At 43.1% G+C, this 23,505-nt stretch overlaps 1 protein-coding gene across 1 annotated transcript in view; it reads right to left on the bottom strand.

The window, feature by feature from the left end:
* The window catches only part of grip2b (glutamate receptor interacting protein 2b), a gene marked incomplete at both ends in the record, with an annotated part of 726,896 nt that overhangs the window by 213,019 nt on the left and 490,372 nt on the right, over positions 1-23,505 (bottom strand). Inside the window, 3 exons of the mRNA XM_084315732.1 lie at positions 947-1,033; positions 1,352-1,497; positions 2,141-2,276. Coding sequence (XP_084171858.1) covers positions 947-1,033; positions 1,352-1,497; positions 2,141-2,276 — 369 coding nt within the window. The remainder of the gene's footprint in view (positions 1-946; positions 1,034-1,351; positions 1,498-2,140; positions 2,277-23,505) is intronic.

The following is a 23,505-nucleotide window of genomic DNA, read 5'->3' as shown; positions in this document are numbered from 1 at the left end:
ACGCGTGCCAACAAACACATCAACATCCTCCCCCGCCGGACTCACAGGCACAGCTCATCAAATAAAAAAAATAAACATACTTTTCCGGACAGATCATCTGAGCTCCACTGTGTTTAAATCCAAATAATACTCTGCCATTGTTGTAATATGTCATCTGTTCTCTAGTATTCAGTCTCGTCGTGAAGTAAAATTCTCTCTAGAATCGAAACTGAAACTTAGGATAAGTTGTTAAAGGGGCAGTAGGCAAGTGGATGCCTGAACACAGAATGACACCAGTATCACTGATTACCACAGCAAGCCTATAGAAAATTATTCTATTTAATAATAATAATTATAATAATTATCATAAATATAATATATAAATTAAAAGAAATTAAAAAAAATATTATATTAATAATTAATATTATAAATATTTTTTTCTGTTGTACCGAACTCATACCGAACCGTGACCCCAATACCGAGGTACGTACCGAACCGTGGATTCTGTGTACCGTTACACCCCTACTGGGAATACATTCAATGAGGTCCATAGATGTCCCTAGATACCAAGAACATGCAAAAGGACCTTGTGGAAGTGGAGCAATATTCCATTTACTTAGGTATGTATTTTAGGCGGATTTTCAGAAAATAGGGCTCCAGGCTTAAGAGGTTAAAGATTGACTGTCTGAAAGACAGTAATGGGTCTCAGAGGGTGAAAGCCTGCTCATCTTCTCATCTATGCCACTATGCATCCTTGCTTTTCCTTGCTTTACATTATGTAGTAGGTACATAGGAGGGAGTGCATGCACACCTGTGGAAAAAATATCCCACTGTAACAAGTAGGCCTACCTGGTGAAGAAATATAACTATAATACAAAATATGAATAAAAGTTTCCCTTTATGCTATTGATTCATGGCTTATTTTCCTTTTGTAACAGTAACACCGTACTGTACTGTGAATACTTACCTCGCATGACGAAGCCAAAGCTGGTTCCCTCTTTGTGCAAACAAATATCGATTGTCTTAGATATAACCCCTGAGGTGCTGTCTGGTGCTAGAGAGAGAGAGAGAGAGAGAGAGAGAGAGAGAGAGAGAGAGAGAGAGAGAGAGAGAGAGAGAGAGAGAGAGAGAGAGAGAGAGAGAGAGAGAGATTTCAATTCATGCTCCAGCTGTATCAGAATTATCTTGACTTGAATTATCTAGTCTACTTATTTACTTTATCTAATTATCTACTACTACTACTACTACTACTACTACTACTACTACTACTACTACTACTACTACTACTACTACTACTACTACTAGTACTATCAACTGTTATTACTGCTATTACTAATTACAAATGTATTTCTTCTGTAGTACCATTATTTACCTGTAGGTGGCAGTTCATATTCCACCTCCAGTAGGACTCTTTCTCCTACGTTCTTCAGTAAGCTAATGATCTCCTCGTGTCGTAGCTTGGTGAGATTGATGCCATTCACTGACTTGATGTAGTCACCAACATTTAGCTGGTCACTCCTGTAGGACGAAGTAAGAATATGGCTCAAATAATTCCATGACATTTTGAACATTAGTTGGTTAAACAAACTTCTAGTAGATCTGAATGTGAGTTGGTTAAACTAACTTCTAGATTATGGCCTCCCTTGGTTTCAGTGACGAATGCTAAGAAGCCAATTTGAGGGCACGTTCAAATGAAATGCAAAATGTCTTAAATTACTTTGGAAGTGTAGGATTTAACGAGCCTTGCACTGAAAATGTCAGCAGCAGCCACTCCATGATAGCAGCCATTATCTGTTCACAACACAAGATATATTTTTGACCATAATAGTGTCTGAAGAATAAGATGGGTTGCTGTCCATCAAAGGCTGTAGTGTGCGGTGGAGAAACAATTAGAGGTCTGTTGAAGTTGGCAATGTCGTTTGGGGACCATTATGGGCCACATGATACTGTTGTAGTATATAATTCCGTATTTATAGGCATGTTAGACTTACTTTTGGCAACAGGAGTGGGTTTCTTCATTGAGTGCTTATCCTTATCATTAGGGCACAAGTATCTTGCATTCTATTAGAAATTGAATGGCATTGCCATTTCAAATCAAACTGTGGTGATTTTCATGTTTTCTGGTCAGTCCCGATACTATGCATGTGAGTGTCAACTGTACCTGGCAGCCAGTCCTCCAGGCCGCAGGTTCGATACCCGTGGTTTGCCATCCTTGTCTGTCCCTCCTGAGATGGTGAGGCCCAGAGTGCTACCCTCTTTCTTCACCAGCTCCACCATGGTCACACCGCGCAGCGCTTCTAACCAGAACACATACGCACACACGCACGCACACGCACGCACGCACACACACACACACACACACACACACACACACACACACACACACACACACACACACACACACACACACACACACACACACACACACACACACACACACACACACACACACACACACACACACACACACACACACACACACACACACACACACACACCACACACACACACACACACACACACACACACACACACACACACACACACACACACACACACATACACACACACACACACACACAGCAAGGATAAAAAGAGGAGGAGAGACCACAGAGAGAGACTGTTAGTAGCCACACACTGTGACTCCAGGATTAAGGCCTCTACATGCTATAGCAACTTCAAAGCAACTGCAACACAACATCGGCGCGATTTCAACGCGGTTGTTTTAGAGGGTCTTGTAGACTGTGTTGTGAGGACGTTGCGTACATGTCCCCCAAATCTAACCTAAACAGCCGTTGCGTTGATATTGCGTAGCAGTGATTGGTTGGTAGTGAATGGGGGCGGGGCTGTCATAGAATAATATTGGTCCCGCAGCGAGGAATACCATCCGCCATTGTTGTAGCCAGCAAGCTATGCTATCAATATTAGCTAAATAATTAGCGTCATAGCTGGCCTTTTTCTGAAAACCCAAGCACATATTGTTCCATAGCATACGCCTTCAGTTGATCATGACAAATCCTCTCTTACCTTGACGATTAAAAAGCCTCCATAATTTAGTAAATAAAGCTGTAGCCAGCCAGCTAGCATTGATGCTATACAAAATGCTATCCACATTAGCTACATAGCTAACCAACTAAATACAATGGTATCCTGAGGTAACGTTAAATACAACGTTTGCTAGTCGAAATGACTGGACACACACAGGGACAAGTTAAACATCAATCAATTAATTTATTCCAACAGGTAGTTTGAGCTGCATGAGCCGAGGTCTTTCTCTCCTCTCCATTGGAAACAAATGACGTTACGGTAACGTTAGCTCGAAAAGCACAGAAACGGGCGACAGAAGTTAAGCTGCTAGCAACAGACACTATAACACTTCCGGTCGGGGGATTTCAAAATAAAAGAGCGACGTCTAAAAGAACCGGAAATACGTTTATTTTGTACATTATCTAACGTTAACACAAACCTAAACTAACTTTAGTTAAACTAACTTTGCGCGTCGATGTTGCAGAAGCATAAAGGCAGAGTGTCTACAACACCGTTGCTTTGTCGATGTTGTGGTGCAGTTGCTTTGAAGTTGCTGTAGCATGTAGAGGCCTTTAGACTAAACCTGAGACACAAACATGTTAAAAAAGTCAGACAGAGATGAGATGAGCTTAGGCTTTGGCTTCACGTTTTTCCATCAACAAATGTCATCAACATAAGACTTCCACACTGTAGCTAATCAGAAATCAACTGTAGTCAGCTCATGAACGCAATGTCTGTTATTGGTGTCAAGTTGGAACCACCTATATAATCAATGTTTAGAGACAATGGACCGCATTCTCTTTTTTTTTTTCACAAGTGTCTTCTTAAATATCTTCTTACAACCTTTGTAAGAACAAACTTAAGAAAGATTCCCGCCAGATTCATGAACGTGTGAAAATGTGTTCTTAACCTCTTTAGCCCGAGCGGTCCGCCGGCAGACCGCAGATGAAATCAATCTCTCTAGACCAGTGGTTCTCAACTGGTCTAGCCTCGGGACCCAAAATGTTCCTTAGTCATTAAGTCGCGACCCAAATTTTTTAACCACTATGATTTATTTCCAATATATTTTTTTTGCAGTAATACGCAATCTTTCATGCACTGTTAATAACATGAAATAAACACAAAAAAGTGCAACAAAAGTGCAACTAGGGCTAAAAACACAATGAAATAAAATAATTATAAATAATAATCTTCTTAGCAGATTTCTTAGCTTAACATAACAGACGGGTCAAGTTTGGGAGAACTAATGGGATAACTGGGGTTGCAACAAAAGTGCAACTGGGATAAAAACCCAATGAAATAAAATAATAATAAATAATTATGCTTCTTAGCAGACTTCTTAGCTTAACATAACAGACCTACAGTAAGTTTGGGGGAACTAATGGGATAACTGGGGTTGCAAAAAAAGTGCAACTAGGGCTAAAAACACAATGAAATAAAATAATAATAATAAATAATATATCCTTCTTAGCAGACTTCTTAGCTTAACATCCCAGGGAACTAATGGGATAACTGAGGATGTTGTCTGCTCCTGACAAGAGTCTCAAAGTCTGGGGTGATGGTAGACAAAGCAACTCTGAGGTCATGCTCAATGTCCAATATGTTCCTCTGCTTTGTCTTCAGCTGGACCAGATCTGAGAAGCCACTTTCACAAAGAAAGGTAGTGCAAAAAAAATATTATATAAAAATAAAAAATTTACTTTTTTTTTTTTACACACACCCCCCCCCGCGACCCACCAGTTGAGAAACACTGCTCTAGACTGTATGATATAATGTTGCGTTTTTTTTCAAATGTAGCCAAAAGTAAAGACCCTAATCCTATCAAAACAGCAGTCATAGTGTATATTTTCAACAATGCGTTTACCAATAGATTAAAGTGTTATTAATAAAATATCAGTATAGGAATTGTGTTCATAAACTAGCGAAATTTTGACGAAACTGACATTTTGCTTTAGTCATTATGATGAAGGAAAGACAGGGCTTTCAATGAGCGTCGGAATTTCGAAAAACTACCCTACCCAGCCCAAGCCAGCTACTGTACAGCAAATGACTTCCTGTATGAATATTTTTTCTTTTTCTTATTTCTCTGGATTATTTACCACAAAACTGAATGTTATTGGCATAGATTGGAGCGCAGTTAGTGTGTCTACCTTCTGTGAACATTTAGCAAGAATCCGCATTGCAAACCGATTCAAAATGGCGGAGCCATATCTGTCACAATCCCAGAATTTTGGCAGCTATTTTCATTTTAGTTTTAGTCTTAGTCATGTGTCAAGTGCTCCTTTTTCGTTTTCATCATATTTAGTCATCTGCATTTATTTTTCGTTTAGTCAGTTTTAGTCAACTAAATGTCTGAGCATTTTAGTCTTAGTCAGTGTTAGTCTCGATTTTGTCTTTTTTGTTTTTGTTTAGATTTAGTCGCAGAAAACTGATGATGTTGGGATGATTCTGACCGGCCCGCGAAAGATTACATGATAATTAAAAAATAATAATAATCATTTTACATTTTTTATATATATATTTTTTGTCAACGTTCACACGCACAATATATGCTTACCTAGGATTTGACTTGATTCAACAACAAAGCAGTCGGGGCAATGGCAAGCCTGGTTTCCTCTCCCTTTACCTGCAGTGTTGATAGTGCACCCACTGATGTTCAGCTTGAACTCATTGACCTGCAGTCTGATTCACTACTGAAAGAGCACTTTAAGTCAGCATCACTGCTAGAGTTCTACTCTGCTCTCAAGGAGGAGAACTTTCCAGACATGAGGAGACATGCTCAGAAGATGTTGGTTCTCTTTGGATCCACCTACATATGTGAACAGACATTCTCAGTCATGACGTTTACCAAATCCAGGTGCAGATCCTCTCTCACTGATGAACATCTGGCAGCTGTGCTTCGCATCTCCACCTCAGACATGCAACCTGACTTTGATGGACTTGTTAAAGCTCAACAGAGACTGGATTGATCACACTGAATGAAAAAAAAGAACTGAAGAACACTAAGATGTGGAAATATAACAAGTGAAATTGGACACTTGATCTTTTTTTTTCTTTTTTTTGCACAGTTCTGAAAACATTAAATGTTTAATATAGGCATGTAAAGTAAAAAATTCTACAAAACTGGGACACTTTTCTTTACACAGTTCAGTGACATGTCTTGTTTATTTTGGCTATAAGATGATGTGATGTCTTTAGAAAGAAAATCCTTGTTTCAATAGTATATGAAACTCAAAATAATAACTTTATTTGTATAGCACTTTTTCATACATGCCCTTTGTTATTAATGTTTCACATTTTGTTTATCATTTTGGAAATAAATTCTATTTGAATAAATGATATTTTTTAAAGCTAACCTCACCTTTTAATTGCCAAATAATAACATACACTCTTACCAGGGGTCAAAACAATGCCATTTACTGCTTTTTATATAGAAATTAAATGTATATTATGCATAATTGAGTTTGGAATTTTGGCCCGGCCCTCCAACATATTTTCAGTTGCTCATTCGGCCCCCCGGGAAAAATAATTGCCCACCCCTGGTATAAGCTGTAGTCACGAGAGACCTGGGACCCGGTTTTAAGCCTCACGTATGTTATGTAGCTTGGCTTTTAGCCATAAACGCTGCTGAGCTTAACCCGGAAACGGAAATGGGAAATGCTGAAATAATAACGTGACTTATTCTAAAAGTTATAATTATTTTGTCTCATCTTGTTTTAGTCAACATAAATTAAGAGAGAATTCGTCATGGTTTTTGTAAACTACATTTTTGTGTCCTCAGTTGTGGTCAACGAGATTTAATTAATAATTTAGTGATGTTGGCGTCACATGGTCTTCAATAACGTGACGTCAAGTCTCGTTGTCGTCGCGGGAAAAAGCTTTGTTGGCGAAGATATTTTCGTCATCAAATTCGTTGACAAAATTAACACTGGACAGTTGGAACAATATGAACAGTGGTCTTCTGATGCCCTCTGGCGGACACCGTCAGATAATGCAATCTGTTATATATTTATGGTTAAAGATGGTTGATATGATTTCCTCGTTCATGTTGTCTTGGGCTCTCCCTTCCCTTGTGTGATGTCGTTCTCCTGCCTGGTTGTTGTATTTTGGTTATGCCGTTTGTGTCTAGTTTGGTGTTTCCCATTGTGTTTATCAGATTTTGCCAGGTGTTGCTCGTTGTAATCAGTCTGTGTATTTAAGTGGGCTCTGCCCTCACTTCCTTGTTGCGTCATTATCTGAAATAATGAAACAAATTTAAAAATCTAACCCTAACTAACCTTACTGTCATGCACTTGTCCTAATAAACTAACCTACACTGTAACACGCAACACTTTGATGAACATTGTTACTCGGCTGATAGAGTTGTACCCTTCCTGATGACTTGTCGTACAGAACTTGTAAGTCGCTTTGGATAAAAGCGTCAGCTAAATGACTAAATGTAAATGTAAATGTAAGCTCAATGTCGAGTCAATGCAACACAACAAACGAGACGGCAGTCAAAGTAGTTTTATAATAAATATTTAATGAAATAATTACCGTGAATGAAATGAAGAATAAACTAAAGTAATGACAGACAAGAACATATACTACACAGACAGGATCAGCACCAGACAAAGGGGAAGACAGAATACTTATACATGAGGGACTGACGGGATGAGACACACCTGGGTTGATTACAAATGGGTACACCTGGAAGGGAAAACGATAAAGAATACAAAACCAGGACAGGGAACTACAGCTAGACATAACACATCACACTGGGAACGCCTGATCAAGGCACACACAGACCCCACACGTAACACCCCCACCCTCAAATGTATGTACATAACCCCAAGGCGAAATGGGGGAATGAACATAAAAAAAAATTCTCTAACTTATATATATGAAAAACAGTATTATCATCAATATAAATAAATACCAGCCATATCGACAACAATCTTAACCCACACTCTCCCAATTTCAAACCTCACAGTATATACTGAGTTATCTACCCAGTAATGCAACAGTCCATGTCGCTATCGGACTATCGTGCCCGTGGGCAGTCGTCCCCCCACCCCCACACGCTGAAGGCGCACACTAGAGCTGTTACCTCACGCCCACCGCAGAGTTAGGCTGAATACCGCATCACCGCTGTTTTTTATAATAATAATAAAGTACCCTGCTCTCGTTGGGCTTGCGGCTCTGCAGATATACCCTACTCCTCTGTCGAGGTTCCAAGCGACCCTATTGGGTACCAGAAAAGTCACATGAAACACTGCAGACCACTGATTGGTCAGAAGAGAGACGCGTCACATGTTGGAGCGTCCTGCAGTGTGTTACCACCAATCGGCAAGCGCGTATTAGGTTTTTACTTCCTGAATGTCAGCCATTGATCAGAGCTCACAACACGGCTAATACGTTATCTCCCGCCGGAGACCGGAGTGGATTACCGTCGCTCCTCAGGGGGAACGAGGCATAATGATTTTACTGCAACGAATGTTATAATAAAAGCCCTTCGTTCTATACACTTGTCTGATTGAAAACTTTATTAACAGACCGCAGAATGGGTACAACTTGGCACGCTCTGAGCAAAGAAAGGAACTGAGATGTGAATTGAGTAACGCTTGCCTTGCTATGGTCCGGTAAATAAGTAGTAACGTTATAATAAGAAGAAGAAGAAGAAAGGGTCGGGGGGGTAACCGCCGGGCGCGCCGCTACCACCCCTGCCCGCGACACAGAGTGAACGGCGCACGACCAGAGGGGAGACTTCGAATCCGTGTTTCACTTTTAATAACGAATGCGTGCTTGCCGAATCCCAAACAATATTCATGCTGCAAAGTCATGCTCTAAAGATAGACATTTAGACTAGAGGCAGGCTATATGCTATAAAGAGTAGACTACAAAAAATAAATATGCATTCAAACTTTTTTTTCTTTTTTTTCTGTGTGTGTGTGTGTGCGGTAATAACCGCAGCGGTAGGAAATATTTCGCAAATTTGTGCGGTAAGCTCACACACCCCCAACACGTTCCGTATGACATTAGAGCCCACAATAACTACTGCAATACAAATATAAATAAGGGAATCAGTGGTGGAGAAATGGGCAGCACCAATCCAAAATCCGGAGGTTCCCAGATCATTTCTAGTCACTCCCGACCCCTGGAAAACAGAGCAAAATTCTTATCCCGCAGGATCAACAAAGCAACAAAGCATATACCCACAAAACCCTATGGACAATAGCACAACCCCCCCCCCCCCCCTGACTACAGCAACAACACTGCATGTTGTTCACCTGCTCATTTCCAATGCATGCCCATCAGAACAACTGGCACCAATAATCAGAACAAAACGAACTCTGGACCAAGTGGAGCAAACCTGCTTATTGTAGTGGGTTACCTACCACTGCTAACCTCTATGCATGGGCGAGATGGCAAAGCGACAGCATGTACAAACCCATACACAAGAAAAAATATGCAATAGGCAACAAGACAGCTCTGAAAGAGATCAGCACATCGCGAGGAATGTCCAGTCGACCGGGGTCAGAGATGGTCTAGCCGGGTCTGACTGTGGCACCCAACCCAAACCACGAGGACAGTCCCAGCTGGCCCGGGTGTGAAAAACTGCCAAGACGATGGTCAAGGCCAACCAACCACTCAAAGCTCCCCAGTCTGCCCCAGATGGAACAATGACCTCATTCTCCAGCTCCTCCTCTTCTCAAACACAAAGACTGTCATTATCATTGTCAACTCCAGGTGGAGCCACCACCAAGGCTGACACCGGCATATTGGGCATAGGTACACATCCCACGTCATCCATGGGCAAAGCAGGGCCAGTACCATCAGGCACCGCATCACTGACAGATACACCTATGTCAAATAAATTCCCCCCAGCACTACCCGCCATGGGCGTCGTAAGTGCATCTGATGGAACAACTCCTGTATGCACATTCGCCAGAACGTCCGCCACAACAGGCCCAGCTGAAACGCAAATGACATCTGATTTTATTAACATCTTACCCCCTGCCAGGTCATTACCGAGGATCAATAACACTCCCTCGACCGCAAAACGGCTATCCACCCCAATTACGACCGGTCCCGACACCAGATCCGACTCTAAATGAATATTGTGTAGCGGCATTCTCATAACCTGTCTACCAAAAGCTCTGACCCTTATCCCAGCATGTGCCCTTGATCTGTTATCAAAGGGTAACACATTCCTATGGATAACCGATTGAGACGCAGCAGTGTCTTGTAAGATAGTTACAGGAACTTTCCTACCACCTTTGCAAAATGATACCAACCCTCTGCTAATAAAAGGTAAATAGGTTGCCATGCCTTTACTCATAGCAGTGGGCGTCGCAACCAACGATATTTGTGGCATCTGCGTGGTAGGACTGTTAACCCTGTGAAGGAGAGCATAACAATTGTCCTTGATGTGCCCTTTCTTCCCACAGTGAAAACACACACTTGTGTCTCCCCCCATTCCTCGCTCACTAACTCCACCTGCGTCCGCATGTTTTAACTGCTCGCTACTGCCAGAGGCTACCGGTTTGCCACCGGAGCTCCACCCCGGTCTGTGCTTAGGGCAGTCCCAACCACCAACCACAAAACACTGTCACTATACATAAAAAATATAGAAGAGCACTGGTATGGCCGCCTAACGCCTCCACACCTAAATGTATTTGCAAATTAACAACTGTCATGTGTCAAAAGAAAACCTAAGCCCATCCCCAAACGTTCTCATCCCTCACTATAATGCCCCCTATGTAACTAAAAGCTAGACACACGCCGGCCTAGGAGGAGCCTGACAGGATTTTTCTAAAATCCCGACCGCATATGGTGTGTCCCCACTGCCCAGGCGACGGAAGGCACCATAAAAAATGGTCCAACTGCCCTAGCTGGTTGAGAACGCTCCCTGTTGGAGAATCATTTGCCAAGGGGGTCTAAAACATGGGCCACACACACGACACTGCCAACCATACTTCACAGTGTGGGTCAAGCCTAGCGGCCACCACCAATTTGTTTGCTCAAACCAGTTTGGCACGAGCCCCCATGTTACGTTGTCATTGACATTCTTTAAGCTCGATGTCGAGTCAATGCAACACAACAAAGGAGACGGCAGTAAAAGTAGTTTTATAATAAATATTTAATGAAATAATTACCGTGAATGAAATGAAGAATAAACTAAAGTAACGACAGACAAGAACACATACTACACAGACAGGATCAGCACCAGACAAAGGGGAAGACAGAATACTTATACATGAGGGAATGACGAGATGAGACACACCTGGGTTGATTACAAATGGGTACACCTGGAAAGGAAAACGATAAGGACTACAAAACCAGGACAGGGAACTACAGCTAGACATAACACATCACACTGGGAACGCCTGATCAAGGCACACACAGACCCCACACGTAACAACCATGCTACATCGCAAATTCTCTAGTCAACTATGTGCCTTCTAGAACATTGCGATCATCTACTACTGGTCTATTGAAGGTTCCAAACCACAGCCTAAAGATAATCGGGGATGCAAACTATGCACCAAAGTTATGGAATACACTACATATGGATAGTGATGCACGATATATCGGCCGCCGATATAATATCGGCCGATATGGCCGTTTTTTTACACATCGGTATCGGACCGATATCAAGATAGGGCCAATATTAAAAAAAAAAAAAAAAAAAAAAAAAAAAAAAATTAATGTTTTTTTTTTCTTTTTACATGTTTTGGCCTTAAATAGTTTCAAAATATCAGTCATTTCTGAAAATAAGTTACAAAAGTAAAAAAATTATGCGTTTTGGAAAATAGCTCTTTATTTGATTATCATAAAAAAGTGTTTTCTATACAGAGATATCGACATCGGTAAATATCGGTATCGGCCAGAACAGCAATATTAATATCGGTTATCGGTATCGGCCACAATTTTCACATCGGTGCATCACTACATATGGACATTAGGAAAGTTAGATCTCTTAATATTAAATAAGCTAAAAACGTACCTCTTCACGATAGCCTTACACTCCGCTGTTGATTGTACTGTAGGACTATTTTACTCTGTCCATTCTATTTTATTGCACTGCACTTTGCATCATTTTACTTAACTTTTTATTGCACTGCAATGTTGCATAATTTTACTACTATATTCTTTTATTTGTTTAAACTTAAATTTTTATTTAACATTTTTAAACTGTGGATACCAAACAGAAGGTAAAGATGACTAAACAGTAATCCAGAACTATTTTATTGCACTGTAAAAAATATATGTCTGCACTTTATGTCCACTATTTTACTATTCTATCTTACTCTTTTTATTATTGTCTATTTAAAACGGAATCAAACCATGAACAAGGTGGCCTGTTGGGATGTTAGATCCTAATGTGAAAAACTGTGATTTTATATGTCTGCACTTTAAGTGCTCATTTTATGCCTGTCTTTTTTCTGTTGTGAAGCACTTTTAGCTGCAGTTTCTGTATGAAAGGTGCTATGCAAATAAAGTTTATTATTATTATTATTATTATTATTATTATTATTATTATTATTATTATTATTATTATTATTATTATTATTATTATTATTATTATTATTATTATTAATTAGAGAGATAGGATGAAAAACTATTCAGAGCTCTACCTGTGACGCCAGCCCATTGCTGGAGGCAACTGATTAAAATGGTGTGTCCCACTGTGACAAAAGCAGAACTGACACTTTGTTGATCCCTTCAAGAAAGGTAGACTCTGTACTGTGTAAGAGACTAAAACCTGGTAGAATTTATTTTTTAAATGGTAAGCAGAATTAAAGCTGCAGTTCACAGCTAAAACCTCCTGCTGAGTATTGGCGGTACGTCGACGGAGCACTGTACAGTGCTGGAAGCTTACAAAGCTGTTGGCTAGCACCTCAGAGGTGGGTAAGCTAGAGATACTGCCTTCGCATCATAACACGCTCACAAGAAAACAGCATGACACTGATGATTTCCTCTGTGTGTGTATGTGTGTGTGTGTGTGTGTGTGTGTGTGTGTGTGTGTGTGTGTGTGTGTGTGTGTGTGTGTGTGTGTGTGTGTGTGTGTGTGTGTGTGTGTGTGTGTGTGTGTGTTGTGGCACCCCATGGATAAAAGGATGTCACAAGACCGTTTTGAGAGCAAAAACAAGATGGCCGACTGGCAGTGGAAAGCTGGGGGTTGTACTGTAGTCTATTTCTTTACATTTCCTTGTGACAGAGACCCCATTCTGTCACAGTGTGCGTGTGTGTGTGTGTGTGTGTGTGTCTGTGTGTGTGAGTGTGAGTGTGTGTGCGTGCGTGCGTGCGTGCGTGCGTGCGTGCGTGCGTGCGTGCGTGCGTGTGTGTGTGTGTGTGTGTGTGTGTGTGTGTGTAACCCTCCCCTTCCCGGCAGCTATCCCTTACAAAAATGTATCATGGTATTTCCAAAGAAATGTGGTCAGTATCATGATGATGGAAATTACATTGTTATCATGGTTTAAATTGGATCATGCCATACTGTAGTATTATTAAATTTAAAGTATGTCAATGAGTGTCTTCTCGCTACCTCACTCATAATTTGTCCTTTTTGAATGTCGTGGATTTGGTTGACCTCTAGAATGGTGTCAGATTCAGGTTGCTAGTTTAACCGCGTTTCATTCTCCTTGCGGCTAGGCCTCAGTGAACGCTACAGGCAGGGCCGTTTCTATGCATAGGCGAGCTAGGCGATCGCCTAGGGCGCCAATGGCTGGAGAGGGCGCAAAAAAACATTTGACATTTTACTTTATTATATTTTTTATAAAAAAAATATATATATGCCACATCTCTTATTTTGGAGATCGAGGTCATACTGTGACACTGAAATGAAAAAAATATCTCATCAACTAAAATATCTATAATTTCCAGAATAGTAAACGCATACAGGCGTAGAGGTGGCGGTGTGTTTCAGGCTGTGTGATGTACAGGCAGCTCTGTGTAGGAGTGTGTTTCAGGCTGTGTGATGTACAGGCGTAGAGGCAGCTCTGTGTAGGAGTGTGTTTCAGGCTGTGTGACGTACAGGCAGCTCTGTGTAGGAGTGTGTTTCAGGCTGTGTGATGTACAGGCGTAGAGGCAGCTCTGTGTAGGAGTGTGTTTCAGGCTGTGTGACGTACAGGCAGCTCTGTGTAGGAGTGTGTTTCAGGCTGTGTGACGTACAGGCGTAGAGGCAGCTCTGTGTAGGAGTGTGTTTGAGGCTGTGTGACGTACAGGCAGCTCTGTGTAGGAGAGTGTTTCAGGCTGTGTGATGTACAGGCGTAGAGGCAGCTCTGTATAGGAGTGTGTTTCAGTCTGTGTGACGTACAGGCAGCTCTGTGTAGGAGTGTGTTTCAGGCTGTGTGACGTACAGGCGTAGAGGCAGCTCAGGCTGTGTGATGTACAGGCAGCTCTGTGTAGCAGTGTGTTTCAGGCTGTGTGACGTACAGGCGTAGAGGCTAGTATCAGATATCAGGCTGGTATCAGATATGAAGCGTCTAGATCAGCTACAGAAGCACTGGATTTGCTTCTGCTCAAGCCACTGCCAGACAGGCACGCGGGAACTATAAAACGGCAGGGGGTGCTGGGGGGTCGCCAGATGATTTTTTTTTATTTTTAATTTTTTTGGTCAGGCCACTGAACTTAGAAGCAGGCCAGGCCAGTGTTTCTATTTGCACCAGCGCAATAGTTAGATAACCTAGGTGGGGAACAACCAGGAGATCACTGCAACTCACACAAGTTGGAGAACTATCTCTCTCTCTCTCTCTCTCTCTCTCTCTCTCTCTCTCTCTCTCTCTCTTGCTCTCACACACACACAAAGGGAGCCGCATGTGATTGGTGGAGGCGGGATCCTTACGAAAAACTGCTAATCATTGACACATGCTAGCCTGTAATAATCCCCCCCAGAAAAATGTACTTTGCATTTGATATATTGCAAATATATGCCATCACACACACTGGCATTTAAAGGGTTAGAATTATAAAATGAATATGTGGTGTTATGATCAGGGCTGAAGTTGAATAAAATATTGTATTTATCAATTACAAAAAACTGAAAATCCATAAAAATCTGTGTTGTTGCTAATCATACATATGCTAGCCTGTTTTTTAACAATAAGTTGTGATGCCATCACAAACACTGGCATTTAAAGGGTACAAATAAAAAAAATGCCTGCACCAGAATGCAGGAAATTAAGTCTTTGTAACAAAAAAATTCCTGGTGGGGGACCCCCAGACCCCCTGCTTAAAAAGTGGCCTGACTGGGGCTATATTTCCTGGCCTGAATGATTTTCCCAGTCCGGCCCTGGTTAAAAGCCTCCAATGCTTATTAGTGTGTGTGCGTTTGAACGTTTGCATGTTTCAACCATACATTTCCATTTAATTTTTTTTTTTACCTCCTATAATAGTGGGGGTCGCGGCTCTCTGACACCGTTTTTTTTGGGTCACGGCCTGAAAAGTTTGGGAACCCCTGGTCTAGCCTGTACCCCCCAGACATGTTGCTGGCCCCATCAAAACAGTATCCTATCAGCCTCTCCATGGGCAGGTCGAGGCGTAAAAGTATTTTATACACAAAAACAGCGTCTCGGCTGTTGTGTCTGGGCCGGGCATTGTAAAAACCCCAAAAGAAGTTCTGAGCTTCCAAGTTGTCATCGGCGAACTGTATATTACACGAGAATTGTTCTTTTCCAGTGAGTGACATCAGTGGTTCCGTCAGCGTTCAAGCCAAAGATTGGGCTTTTGGATGCTTTGCCTCTAATTTGTCGCTGAATATCATGGGCAAGCAGCTGTAAGATTTCGTTTTGGATGTTGTTGGACTCAGTCTCTCTTTTGGAGCCAATTCTTCAACTCGGGATCAGACTCGGTGCGCACTCTTTCCATCATGAGCTGCCATAACACCCCATCCCTATTTGCATCACCCCTCAGTGGAAGCCCCTGGCGCCCGAGGGGGGGTATAGGGGAACAGACTCAGTTAACTCTTCAATACCTGATGCTGAGGCTGAACCTGTCGTCTCTGTCTCTCTCTGACCTTTATCAGATTTAGTGGGACTGTCACTGGGACCGGCGGGACGTTTCGAAAATAAATCTGTTATTTTTCTTTTCTGCGAGTGAGACATTCTGTGCTAGCAAAGTCTGACTACTAGCTCAAATCGACTGACTGCGCAAGCACTGTATCACAGTAGCTCAGTGGTTCGTGGCGCGTGGGAAGGGCGGGAGACGGGAGGTGAATACAATTAGTTGTTTCACCTGTCATTAAATCAGTCTGTGACAGTCTGTCATCACTCGAAAATCTACTCGGTTTTACACGTATGATTGTGTACATACAGTAGTGTAATGAATGAATGAAAACTTTATTTAACAGATTGGAGAATGGCTACAATACAGTACGGCTCAATACACACAATATTAAAATGGTGACGTGCTTTGAGCAGGATAAACTTATAATATACAGTGTTACAGTTATACAGTTACAGTATATACAAATATATAAATACTGTCATAACATTTTTTTTTATTTTAATTTTTTTTTTGCAATAATTGAGAGGGGGTGCTGCAGCCCCCCCCCCGCACCCCCCCCTTCCTGCGTCCCTGCTGCCAGATACCTCTGTGAGGAGATGAATGTGGAGGCTGTGCTGAAGCAGAAGAGGCTGAGACAAACAAAACAGCAATTCTCCTACAAGTCTCCTGATGAGCCCTTCAGTGATGCACTGAAACAAATGGAAGTTTCCTTCTTCAACCAGGTTGTGGATGTCTCCATTGAATCACTGCGTGAGCGGTTTCAGACCTTAAGTGAAGTTGAGAGCAAGTTTGGGGTGCTTATCAACTTCCCTAAGCTTTCCACTGAGGAGCAGAAACAGCAGTGTGCAGCACTAAGTAACTCCCTCACCTGCAATGGCCAGTCAGACCTGGATGGAGAAGAACTTGCATTGGAAATGCAAAATTTCCCAGATTTTCCCAAGGCCAACATGACCACCCTGGAACTTGTATCCTTTCTACAGGAGAAGAAAATGAAATAAATGTACCCAAATATGTGGGTGGCCCTCAGAATTGCTGCCACTTCTCCAGTGACTGTAGCTTCTGCAGAGAGGAGCTTCTCAAAATTGAAGCTCATTAAAACATACTTGAGGTCTACAATGTCACAGGACCGTCTCAATGGCCTGGCTATGATGAGTATTAACAGAGATGTGTCTAGCAAGCTTTCATATGATGACATTATTGATGATTTTGCAGCAAGGAAGTCAAGGCGTGTCCGATTTTAAGGCTGCTCAAAGTAGGGTCCCATTTCATTGTTGAAACAGAAGTGAATGTTCCCAAGCCGATCTGTTAAGGAAGTGTAGCATATAGTACTTGTTTTTATTGCTACATCAAGGCCATTCCAAAGGGATACCCCACAAACTGAGATGCACTTGCTTTTGAGAGTAGTACGGACAATAGATTGTTTTAAATTAAATTCCCCTCTTAGATTATGTTATATTGACGAGGCTTAACCCGAGGTTCAATAAGATTCCTTTATTGACTCGTTCGTATATCTGCATCCATTCATGTCGCTTATGTGTCTCTCACGTTCAACTCGTGTGTGTCGCCTTCCTGGTGACAATAACAACGACAATCAAAGAGGTTCAAACTCGAACCTAATACATCACATCCTTCTCTTTAACATATATTTTTTTCTCAAACAGAACTTAGTATTCTACCTTTGTTTAGCTTGAACTCTTGCTAACACGTCCTATTTCCCAAAAACAAACTCAACAAACATTTCCCAACTTAAATGTTTACTCAGAGCATCAACCTGCTGTAAATTAAATAACAATGTTAGTCACAGACAACTTTCACTTTAAAGGATCCTGTAACTTAAACCCACTTGAACCATGACATAATGCAAAGCACTTAATGCGAAAACTTGAATATGAAAATACTCCAACAACATGCATATGAAAACACTCCAGTTACTCTCTGTATCTAGGAGGTAGTTTAACTGGTCTACCTGACCTAGTCTGATACGGCTGCGTTTCAGATTGTCCATCATGTGTCTCTGTTTGGTCTGCAACACCTGTGTTCTCTGCTTGAACCCTGACGTTTTCTCCTGCTTGTAGGTCAGGCAGTCTTTTTGTTTGCCTGTCGAAGTAGAGTTTTTGTTTCTCCTGTTTGTCACTCAACTGCCTACGCACATATGTAGTTCCTTCTTGAGTGAGCAGTGATGTCGAGGCGGGCAGTTTCCCTTTCAGCCGCCGTCCCATGAGCAACTGTGCCGGTGGTAGTCTTACACCTTCCAGCGGTGTGTTGCGATACTCCAATAGCAATATGTAGGGGTCGCCATTACTTCCTTCTGATTTCTTCAGCATATTTTTGATAGTCTGTACTGTTCTTTCTGCTTGCCCATTTGACTGGGCGTGACCGGGACTCGACGTGGTGTGGATGAATTCCCAGCTTTCTGCAAAGTCCTTGAACTCAGCACTGGAATACTGAGGACCGTTATCCGTGAAGACAACATCAGGAATGCCATGTCTGGCAAATATTGATTTCAGTCCGACAATGACACTGCCACTGGTAGTGTCTCTCAGTTTTGTGATTTCGGGGAACTTTGAGAAATAGTCCACACACAGCAGGAACTCAGATCCCTTATAATGAAAGAGATCCCTACTTTTTACCACGGTCTGTCTGGTACTGGGTGTGGGAGCAACGGTTTTCTCTGATTGTTGTTCCTGTTCTCATTACATATGGCACACTGAGATACCATCTCCTCAATTTGTGAAGACATGCATGGCCAATATAAAATTTCTCTGGCTCTTTCCTTGCACTTAACAATTCCTAAGTGTGACTCATGGATTTTGTTAATCATTTCTTGTTTCAACTGCTGCGGAACAATGAGCTTCGCTCCCTTGAACATCAGACCATCTGTGTGTGAGATTTCTTCTTTAAATGTCCAATAGGGTTGAATTTCATTTTGTACAGCACTTCTGTCTTTCGGCCATCCCTTGAGTGTGGTTTCTTTTAGTAGCTGCATTTCGGGGTCTTCTGCCGTTGCTGTTCTGAATGTGTGCAGTTTCTCTTCTGATATCGGCAGCTGCAGAGTGATCATATTCACTTCCAAGTCTTTCTCCAATAGATCTTCTTTCTGCTCTTTCAAGAACGCTCGACTTAGAGCATCTGCAATATGAAGTTCCTTGCCTGGCCTGTAGGTAACTTTTAGGCTGTACCTTTGCAACCTAAGCAGCATTGACTGTAGCCTCATAGGAGCTTGGTGTAAAGGCTTTTTAAAGATGCTCTCCAAAGGCTTGTGGTCGCTCTCAACATGTATGCTGTTTCCATAAACATACTGATGGAATTTTTCACATCCATAGACTATAGCAAGTAGCTCTTTTTCTATCTGGGCATACCTGCGCTGACAGTCAGTGAGAGACCTAGACCCAAAAGCTACATGTTGCTCATCTTGTAGTAGGACCGCTCCAAGGCCTTCTGAGCTGGCATCTACTGACATAGTCACTGGTTTGTTGACGTCATACAACTTCAGGGTTGGAGCATTAGTGACCAGCTGTTTGATTTGTTCAAAACTCCTCTTTTGTGGTTCCTCCCAGTGCCACTCTATGTCATTTTCAAGCAGCTTCCTTAACGGTGCACTGACATCTGACAGATTTGGTATGAACTTGGCGAGATATTGAACCATACCATTGAACCTGAGCAGGTCCTGTTTGTTCTGTGGTGTGGGTATTTGTGTCACTGCTCTCACCTTCTCCCCATCTGGTTTTAGCCCACTGGCGCTGAGTATGTGTCCTATGTATCTTATTTCACTTGTCCTCACAGCGCACTTGTTCCTGTTCAGTTTCAAGTTGTATTCCATTGCTCTGTCTAACAGTTTCTGCACCCTATGGTCGTGCTCTTCCTTGGTGTCTCCCCATACAAGCATGTCATCTATGATGTTTACGACACCTTCTAGACCTTCAATCATCTCCGCTATTGCCCTTTGAAACACCTCTGGCGCAGATGAAATACCAAACGGTAGACGTAAGAATCTGTAACTACCTATGGGAGTGTTAAAGGTGCATAGCTTTGAACTTTCTTCGTCAAGCTTTATTTGCCAAAAACCCTGTTTAGCGTCTAACACTGAGAAGAACTTGGCGTTTGGCATACGGGAAATGAGATGGCGTGGTTCCTGCTCTGGTTCCTCCGCCGCCGGGGGGCCGTTGGCCGATGGGCAGACGGCTCCTCTCGTGGCAGAGGATTTGAGACGCAAACTTTTCACTTCTGCTCGCTCCCGTCATAGGAGGGTGGCTTGCAGGGGCGAACGGCCTGGTTTTGGTGAGCTGCTGGAGCCAGATGAGGGTGCTTCTGCTTCTCCGTGGCCGATGGACACAGAGGATTACATGGTGGAAGCAGATGTGCTCTTATTTGACGCCCCGGTGGGGACGCATCACTCTCCCCCTCAGGATGTGGCAGAGGGTGATATGTCTCCTTGGGGTCCCTCATATTCTGGTGTTGAGTTAGAACCTCCGACTCAGCGACGAGATGCCCTGCTATCAGCCACATCGGATGGTGGCTCTGCAATGAGTGGTAGCCTCTCGTATGTGAGGGACACGAGCTTAGTGGAGGAAGGCGCGCATGGGGAATTACGTGCCTTGTTCCCGGAGCTCATTGCGGCAGCAGCCGTCGCAAACGACGTGCCGCTGCCGCAGCCACTGCCTGCCCCTGTCCCCGATGACTTGATAGGTCATCTATGGCAATGTCGTCCTGTGAGGGAGACAGGCGTTGTCTGCCCATTTTTCCCCTCAATGGAGGCCTACGTGCGTCAGAGACAGGTGGTCTCCCACATCACTGGCCTCACCCCCGCCTACGTGCAAGTCACGCGGGTGGCGGGTTTGGTCGAGGGAATGAAGGAAGGGGTGCCTCGGCTTGATAGACCGATGGCGTCTCTCCTTTGTCCTGAGGTGGTGTGGGAGCCGTTGCGGAAGCCGGTTCCCCAAGGGAAATCGGCTAGGCAGTTGGCCAACTGGAGTGACCAGTCGTTCATCGCCGGAACCCAAACCCTAGCTGCGACATCTAACATCGCACAGCTAGCGCGGTTTATGTCCGGGATGATGACGGGCGGTACGATGCTGACCGACCATCAACATGTTCAGCACGCCCAGGCGGCCGGAGCCATCCTGCATCTGATCCAGCTGCAGGCCATAGCCGCCGGGAAGATACGCGCCCTGGCCACTCTGTCCCAGCGCCATCTTTGGCTGGAGCAGGCGAGAGTACCGGACAGGAAGAGGCTTCCCCTGCTTACGGCACCCCTCTCCGATGCTGGGCTCTTCGGGTCGGCGATGCAGCTCATGACAGCAGCCTGCAGGGATATGGAGGAGGAGCGTTCAGTGCTCCAGCCCCATTTCCCCCTGCCCGATGTCGCTGGTGGAGTTCGAAGGAGGCCTCGTCGCCGTGGACCCGCGACTGTCGCCACCGCCACTGCTGGCCCTTCGGCAAAGAAGGCCAGGAGGAGAGAGGGCGCCTCGACTACTGCAGCCGGCCATCCCACGCCCGGAGGTGACGGTAGGGATCGTCGAGTCCAGGCACCCCAGTACCGTCCCTCCGGGGCGACAGCTCCCCGGGGTAGCAAGCCACAAGCGGCTCATGGCAGGCGCCGCTGATGTGACTTCCCCTCATGTTACCCCTGCTCCCTTCCCCGGCCCACATATGATTTTGCAAAACAATAAAAAGTCCCTCCTAGGAGGGACTGTATTTTTGTTACAAAATGTGTGTTTATTCACTACATATGTTGGGGATACGATGTGTAGATCCTTCACCTAGTGTGGGGTTGATAGCAGAGCTAGACTTTTAGTCTTGGCTGGTCGCTACATGTATATGTGTGCTTAGCAAGGCCTGTAGCTAACACTTGGTCGAAAAGTGTTTTTCTTTCCTCGTCCTGAAGACTTATGTTCTTCCTATGAAGGTAGAGGTTTAGTTTTGTGTTCTGTTACTTGAAACAGTGGTATTGAGCCACAACATTGTAGTGTTGCCTACAGAAGTACTCGTGTGTGTGTAGTTGTGCCACGGTCTTATATACCTCTCTCTCTCTATCGATCTTCTGTGTTCTTGAAACATAAAACACAGGTGTCGTGTTCACACATAAACATTGGCCTTGTTATAAACCCTGTTCGCAGACGTTGTCGTCTGTGGCTAGCGTGCGTTGGGTTAGCTTATCCTGTTAGGATATACGTTTTATACAGTTTTGCAATTTTTGAGCGTAGATATTTTATGTGTGGTTTCCAGCAGCAATTTGGGTCCCACCACTGGGACACCACAGGTAATATTTAAGCACCTTGACTTGTTCTGGCCTATTTGAACAAATTGCTGTCTATTACTAATATAGCTTTTAAGCCATTAAAATACGACCCCTCTGACACCATACCTGTCCATCTTTTTAAGTAGAATCTCATGATCTATTGTATCAAATCTTTTTTAAGGTCAATGAATATATGGAGTGCGTATTTCTTTCTCTCTATACATGTGGTTATTTGTTCTACTAGCTCCATTAATGCCATGGAAGTAGATCTAGCTGTTCTGAAACCATACTGACTATCCATTAATAGTTGACGTTTTTCAATGAATTTGGCCAGTCTTTCATCATATAGTTTCTCAAGTATTTTTGAGAACTGTGATAATAATGATACCGGTCTGTAGTTGGTGAAGAGGTGTTTATCTCCAGCTTTGGGATAACTTTTGCAATTAAATTTTTTTCTGGGAATGGAAGATTAAATATGTGAGTTAATGGATCCACAATTCCCTCAATTATATTCTTTACCAGGGTCATATCAATGTTGTCTCCATCTGTTGAAGTTTTGTTCATGCATTTGTTTACCATCTCAGTAATATTTTTTTCTTATAGTTCCCAAAGATATTGAGTCAGGGATTCTCTCTCCACAGTCCTCCTCGATTAAAATGTACTGCACTTAACATGCAAATACTTGCCGGGTTAAATTTGGAAGACAAATGCATAACTGATCTATAATAAATGCACCTGACACAAAATGCACACATTATTTTGTTAATGTTAATTATATTGTTTATAGTTTTATCATTTAATGTACAGTTCAGTTTGTTTTATTTTATAATTTGCTTTAATTCTATTACTGATTATATATATTTTTTTTTATCTACTTTTTCTCCCATTTTCTATTTTTCTCCCATCCCAATTTTGTATCGTCCAATTCTACCCTCCCCTGTCTCGAACGCTGTTTGGCCATGCCTCCCACAAGCCGGCTGTAATGTGGACTAAGTCATACATAGCACGAGTCCCCTCCGGTACTCGAGGTAGCAGCCGTCGCATCTTTTCACCTGCACAGCGCGATCTTTCAGCGTCGGGGGTCTGCTCTTTGGAGGGACGCCGCTCCCGTCGCTTCCTGATTCTACTGCGCAGGCGCACCAACCGACCTGTAGGAGTCGCTGTCCACAACGTCCGATCCCCACCCATCAGCTTCCCACCGCCTAATACTGCCAAATGTATTAGTATGAACGACCAGCAAAGCTGAATGCAATGCGGAGAGCTGGGCTCGA

Source organism: Notolepis coatsorum, assembly GCF_963971535.1.
Source record: "Notolepis coatsorum genome assembly, chromosome: 6".
In the NCBI taxonomy this organism is placed as follows: Eukaryota; Metazoa; Chordata; class Actinopteri; order Aulopiformes; family Paralepididae; genus Notolepis; species Notolepis coatsorum.
The sequence above is the reverse complement of the archived record's forward strand: the minus strand, read 5'-3'. Positions and strand labels throughout refer to the sequence as shown.